The following is a 7,500-nucleotide window of genomic DNA, read 5'->3' as shown; positions in this document are numbered from 1 at the left end:
TACCCCAGAATTTTTTTAACTAATTTGTATGAATCTATTTCCCAGCGAATATTGGCTGGGATTGAGGCAAAAGGAGAACATATATTTTTAATATATACCTGTATATAAAAAATTAAAAATGATGTCAAGTGGTAAATGGTAAAATTGTAAAAGTTACATGGTTTTATTCTTAAATTGTAAAGAACACTAAATTTTTTAATGCAATTTGATTTGTCTATATTTTTTGGTTTAGCTTATAAACTAACAGAAAAAATTTTTATGTGTAATATATAAACAACTTAAATACAACTTAAACGTGTAATACATAAACAACTTGAAACTTTTAATTAGAGTAACTAGAAATAAACCACCAATGTCACAAGTTTGACAATAAGAATGGCATAAGTTTATTCAATTACAATTGCATATATATATTATATTGTAAGGCACTAGCACTCTATTACTAAAGTTTTTGAAAGATATTTTTTATTTCTTTTTTTAAGCATTTTGTTTTTCTCTTTTTTTGTTTTTTGTCAATTTTTTATTGTTTCAAGCTTATTTAATTGAAAACTTTGTGAAATTTAAGTTTTAAAACATCAGTGAAATTTGATTGTTTTAAATTTAAAAGTTTGAGATTGTTTTGTTTATTGTGTTTTAGTAGAACCTAATGATCTAAAGAAAGTTAAAAAAGTCAACAAAAAGAAGCAAAAGGACAGGTATGATATATAAAAGTGCTTCCAAATTGGACTTAAGTAGCTAGCGGTAGTCAAAGTATGTTAGATAATTTGCCTAATAATATTTCCAGTGTTATAGCAGTTTCATTAGGTCCGTAAAATTTGTCATTATCAATGGAGAAACTGTTTTTATTTTCAAATTGTCAAAACTTATTAATTGATGTTTGAATAAATAATTTTTCAAATATAAAAATCAAATAAAAATATAAATCAAATAAAAATATATACACAATCAAATAAAAAAATACTTTAGCGCTTTTTTTTAAAGATGAATTATTTCAGATAATGAGTGAATTTCTAAAGTGTTTAAATGATTATGTGTACTTAAAAATACAAAAAGATTTTTTATTTTGAGTAATGTAATTTTTTTCTGCAATATAACTTTAAATTGCATTTAGAGTTATATTGCATTCTTTTATTATACATTTCATAATATTTTTAATTTAGTAAAAAACTTGTTGATAAAGCAAGAAAGTTGCTGAAATATGATAATGAAGGTTTGATGATTTTTTCAAAAATTAGTCTTATCTATGTATTATGACATACTTTTTTAAAGATAATTTGCGTTTTGTAAATTTTAAAACAAATCTTTGTTGAATATACTATTCCATCCTGAAAACTATTTTAATGATGTTGTTAAAAGTTTTATATATTAATAAAAACCAGCCACTTAAGTGTTTTTAATTAATTTTAGCTGTAAAGCTTTTGTTAACATTTTGTTCTATAGGTTTTTTGTTACTATTATTATTTTATTAAATTTTAGCTATAAATGAAATAGTTGATTTCACAAAAACTGACGTAACAAAAGTGAAAAAAAAGGTATTTTAATGTCTCTTTTTGTTTTAATTTTATTAAATTCATCTTTCCAAGGCTCCCGAGGGGACCACTACAGTTGAGGAGGTTATTATTTGTTTTTTTAAGGCTCCCGAGGTGTTAGCTACAGTTGAGGAAGTTATTAATTTGTTTTTTTTAAGGCTGCCGAGGGGACTACTACAGTTGAGGAAGTTATTAATTTGTTTCTTTTAAGGCTCCCAAGGGGACCACTACAGTTGAGGAGTTTATTAATTTTTCTTTTTAAGGCTTCCGAGGGGACCACTACAGTTGAGGAGATTATTAATTTGTTTTTTTAAAGCTCCCGAGGGGACCACTACAGTTGAGGAGATTATTAATTTGTTTTTTTAAGGCTCCCGAGGGGACCACTACAGTTGAGGAGATTATTAATTTGTTTTTTTAAGGCTCCCGAGGGGACCACTACAGTTGAGGAGATTATTAATTTGTTTTTTTATATTTTATTTTATTTGTAACTCTCTTTCAACTTAAAAACATGAACAAGCTTAAGTTAAGTTAAGTTAAGCATGGCTGCTGCATTTTAATGATAATTAAATGAAACTTGGTAATTTAATCATATTTTAATAAAGTTATGTAATTTAATATTCGAGAAGACTCTCACTAGACATTTATGTACTTTGAAAGAGATGTCAAGAAAGTTAAGTTGAAAGAGCAATTTCTGCACTTTGCAATTGTTTCATTTATTCTTTTAATATATTGTGATTATATAAAGTATTCTAATAAATTTAGTAATTAATGGGGCTAAATACTAGAACTAAATATAGAATATAATATAATAAAAATATAGACTAATAATATAACTAATAGGGATTTTAGTTTACAACTTTTCTAGTTGAAAAATGTAAGAAAAACAAGAACTTTAGTCTTAAGTAAAGTAAAATATTTATACACACATTTAATAGTGTATATATTGTTAGCATAAAATACTATGAATCCCACTGTGTCTCTGGTAGAACCATGTTCCACTGTGTCCCTGGTAGAATCATGCTTAACTTGTTTATTTTAGAGGCAGTCTTGCTTTTATTTCAGAATTTAGTGTTGAAAGTATTTTATTTGTTTAAAATTTTTACGTAGAAAATAAATAGTATTTATGTTGACTTTATAGCTTGGAAAAAGGGAGAAAAAGTTAAAGAAAAAGTGAGTTGGAAAAAAACTATTACATTTGTCAAGTTTTTTTAATTATAAAATTAATGGGTAATGCAATTAAAATGTAAAAATTGGTAACATTTAATCTTAATGGTATCATTTAATTTTAAGATATGATGGGAAGGAGGCAACAATTTTTGATTCAGATAGTGAAAATGATTTTGATGAAGAAGCAGGTACATTTTTAGTTTCTTTAAAATAAATTTTTATGTTGGTTTTAAACGTTTTTAAACAAATTAACATCGAAATGATTTATTGAGAAGTACAAAAAAAATAGTTATAATATTATACATACAAAAACATCATTTTTTGTTATTTGATATCTTATTATTTTGCTTGGTTTCTACCATTCTAAAGTATTTTTATTGAAGTCTTATTTATGCAAGCCCTTTATTTCTAAATTTCATAATGTATTTTCAAGGGCATTATTGTGGCACAAAGTCTGTACTTTAAATATCAATATATTAAATATTTTTAACAAGAATTTCAGTTATTGCAATAAATATATAACTGTATATATATATATATATATATATATATATATATATATATATATATATATATATATATATATATATATATATATATATATATATATATATACATACATATACACATATGGCCAAAAAGACTCAACCATCCAGTATTAATAATGGAAAACTGTTTTTTATATAGTGTATAGATTTATTAAAAATAACACATGAACATAAAAAAATAAGTCACAGTAAATAAAGTAAATAAAGAAATCACAGTATAAAACATGTTTTAGTACTTGGTATAGGCTGCAAAACTTTTTAGATTGGCCTCTAATTAAAACATGTAGGCAACAAGAGACTAATTGGTCATCCATAAATTATATTTTTGACCCCTCCTCCCCCACCTCCTTGTCCCAACATCATAACACTTTAGTAACAAGTCCTGTATAAGTTGTCACAAAACCACTAACCCCTTTCCGTCCCTCCCCTCCTTTCCTAGAGTGTGATGTAATGGACGACCCCTTACAATATTTAGGCATTGTTTTATGGCACTATGCTTTTATTATGTTTTTTTATCAGATCTACTTGTGAGGTTGACTTCTGTTTAGAAACTTCTGCTTTAATTTTCTCTTCAGTTTTTGTGAATTGTTCGGCCTTGTGGTGACAACATTATACCATTTTCATGGAGCCATATTCTGACAATTTTTATCTGATGGCAAGTTGCCCCTGTTGTGCAAGAAAATATCAAATATTAGAGTGTTTTATTATTAGAGTGTTTCTTGTTTTTCCATGGGATTTCCCTGGAATGATCCTAGCTGTTGGCTAAATGCGCTGAATGATATCGTAAATAGTTTTCAAAGACATTTTCAAACTTGCAGCAATCATTTCTTTAAACTTGCCATCTTCCATTAAAAGTTGTACTTTTAATGGCTACAACTAGTGATCGATCGAAATTCTGTTTCGGAATTGGTTTCTGCCAAAATTTCAATTTGAACCAATACCGAAATTTCGGTTTTGGTACTTTTTATAAATTTGGTAAAAACTTCGGTTGAAAAACATACCGAAAACTGATATTTATCTAATTTAGAAAATCAGTTATATTTTAGATTTTTCACAAAATATTTTGAGAATTTTTACAAAATACTTTGAGAATTTTCACAAAAATATTGAAAATTTTCACAAAATAGCTTGAAAAATTTTTTTTTGCAGAGAAAATCTGCCAGTTGTTAAATTTCGCTATTAACTTATATTGCCCACTAATGTATTAAATCTCAATTCGGGATACACATGTAATTAATTTTAACATAATACAAATATCAAAAAACAAATGTAAAATTGCATTTTTAAATAAATTTTTCTAATTAAATAAATTTTGACTAGCTAAAATTTTAGTACCGGTTTCGGTAAAATATTTACCGAAATTTCGGCTTCGGTACCAAGTTTGAGTACCCGAAATTTCGGTTTCTTTCGGTTTTGGCTCTTTTTCTGTTTTGGTCAATCACTAGCTACAACATCACTTGCCACATTGAGCAAGTAATGTTGTACCCATACTCTAAGATAATAATGATTGAATAACACTGATTTAAATTTAATAACAATGATTTTAATTTAATAACACATGATTTTATTAATGAATACTTATAAAGCATATAAGATATTTTCCTATTTTGACAGTACGCTATCATTCATGCAACAAATGGTTGTTTAACGTGTTGTACACATATTTTGCATTTATATATAATTATATCTAATAATTATGAGTGGGAAAATCTTTTTGGCCAAATCTATATGTATAATAATGCATACTTTATAAGCAGTCTGATGTCATACTGAAATAAGGAATTGCCAGGATCTTCAGTACATACATAGACTGAATAAATAGGGAGAATATGCATGGAGTGCCATTTCATTAAATAAGAGTTTAGGTTTTTACATTATTCTTCTATTTTTTCTTCTTTTTTTATAATAAGCTATATGGAATAAAATAAGAAAAAAATAGACATACATATGTACATACATATATAACACTACATTGATCGAACATTTGGTTTGGGCAAGCAAAACAAACCCTCATATCACTTAAAAAAAATACTTTGTTCAAGTTTTTAATCCTTTTCTGCTTATTAGCGTTCTCTTTGTTAATAATGTTGTTAATAAACACTAAAAAATCAATAAAGTAATAATGTTTCGAAAAGTTTCTTCCATAAACTACTGTTTATGGAAGAAACTTTTCGAAACATTATTACTTTATTGATTTTTTAGTGTTTGAAACAAACTCTGTTTCAACTACTATAAGTTCAACAAAACAATGAAATGTCTTTATTAAATCAACAACAAATAATAAAAAAGATTTAGTAAAATCAATTTTCTAATTTCTTCTTTAAAAATTTGTTTCTCCATCAGTAGCTTCCTGATGAACCTACTGGTGGAGAAACAACTTAAAATAAATTAGATTATAAGAAAAAATTAGATTAATGTTTTTACAAATTTATATATATATATATATTATATATATATATATATATATATATATATATATGTATATATCAAAGCTCAAATTAAGTGATTGCAAATCGCTATATCTGGAAATATTTCTGGTCATTAAATTCTCAGTTTATTAAAAACCGTGAACACTGTTTTAATGAAACAGGCAATTTATAATATTGCAAAAATTAATGAAAAAACAAAACAATAAGTTTACTACTGCCAAAATAATAGCAGTAACAACTTACATATTTTTAATTATTGTTTTTTTAAACACCGGGTTTATTAAAAAAAATTAAAAGAAAAAATAATAATTACTAAAGATCCAAAATATTTGCGCTGTAATTTAAAAATGACCCAATAAGAAGTTAAGCTAAAGCTATTTGCGCATTATATGAAACATTGAAATCTATTTTTGTTTAGGGGTAAAAGTTTAAAGAATTATTTATTTAAAAATTTAAATGTTTTAAATTAGAAATTAATTAGTTGATAATAAAAAGATATATTTTAAAATGTCATTAGAATTTTTTTGTTTTGTTTTAAAATAAACATAAAAAGTTCAAATTAGTTTTTATATTTTTTTAAACTCCTCTGTCTTTAATTTTGTAAAACATATCTGCAAAAGAGTTACAAACATTGAATTTATAAGAAAATATTGAATAATATAAAAGTATTTTATATCTTATTTCACGATTTCTTTTATTTAAAATATTTGATCACCACTAAATTCCTTTAGATTGTTGTGATTAGCAGGTGTTTTTTAATAATTGCATTGTACTTTTTTCGTAACTCATTTTTCTATTTTTATCTGATGATTTATAAAATGAATTAAAATATTAAAGTTTAAATCATAATTTTTAATAATAGTAAGAATAATAGTAATAATGGTTTTACAATAACATTTTATATCATAATTCAAGATCTATATTTTTTATTATAATATTTTTTATTATGATATTATTATTAATATAAATATAATATATTATCAATAAGATCAATATAAATATTTTTTATTGAATAACAGCTATTTAGTTTAGTTATCAAAACAGTATCCAATTTTTAAAAAGCTAAAACTTTAAATATATATATATATATATATATATATATATATATATATATATATATATATATATATATATATATATATATATATATATATATATATATAATTATATATATATATATATATATATATATATATATATATATATATATATATATATATATATATATATATATATATATATATACACACACACACACACACACACACACACACAGTACTGTGAATAAGTTTTAGATCGCTTACATTCTTTCAAAAAATCCCAGAGAATTCTTCTCTAATATTTAAGTTTGTAGTTCTAAATTATAAATTTATTAAAATACATGTATTTCACAAAAAATATAGAACAATTACAAACTTTTTAATGTCAAACTTCATAATAAACTCTTAATATTTACTATGTCCTCCTTTTGCCTCAATCCCAGCCAATATTCGCTGGGGAATAGATACAAATTAGTTATAAAATCCTGGGGTATGTTGTGCCATTCTCTTTGAAGATCTTCAAAACATTCTTCAGCATTTCAGGGAGCATGTTCGACTTTCTTTCTGTCCAGGTAATCCCAAATATGCTCAATTATATTCAAAACTGGACTATGGGGACCCAGGTCATCAATTTCATTATTCTTTCCTCTGCCATTTCATTTAAATAATTTTTTGCCACTCGGGAACAATGTTTTGGGTCATTGTCCTGCTGCAGAATAAAATTATGACCTATTAGTCTCATTCCGGATGATACAGAATGGTGCCTTAGGATATCCACATAACGTTC

General features: G+C 24.8%; 1 protein-coding gene across 3 annotated transcripts in view; it reads left to right on the top strand.

Annotated features, from left to right (window-relative positions):
* Positions 1-7,500, top strand: part of LOC100207336 (uncharacterized) — a 59,187-nt gene that overhangs the window by 13,479 nt on the left and 38,208 nt on the right. For all 3 annotated transcript variants that reach the window (XM_065800393.1, XM_065800392.1, XM_065800391.1), the window contains exons 2-6: positions 638-695; positions 1,161-1,210; positions 1,477-1,532; positions 2,668-2,699; positions 2,820-2,884. In XM_065800393.1, coding sequence (XP_065656465.1) covers positions 638-695; positions 1,161-1,210; positions 1,477-1,532; positions 2,668-2,699; positions 2,820-2,884 — 261 coding nt within the window. The remainder of the gene's footprint in view (positions 1-637; positions 696-1,160; positions 1,211-1,476; positions 1,533-2,667; positions 2,700-2,819; positions 2,885-7,500) is intronic.

This window comes from Hydra vulgaris, chromosome 06, assembly GCF_038396675.1.
Source record: "Hydra vulgaris chromosome 06, alternate assembly HydraT2T_AEP".
Classification (NCBI taxonomy): domain Eukaryota; kingdom Metazoa; phylum Cnidaria; class Hydrozoa; order Anthoathecata; family Hydridae; genus Hydra; species Hydra vulgaris.
This window is presented reverse-complemented; position numbering and strand designations above follow the sequence as displayed.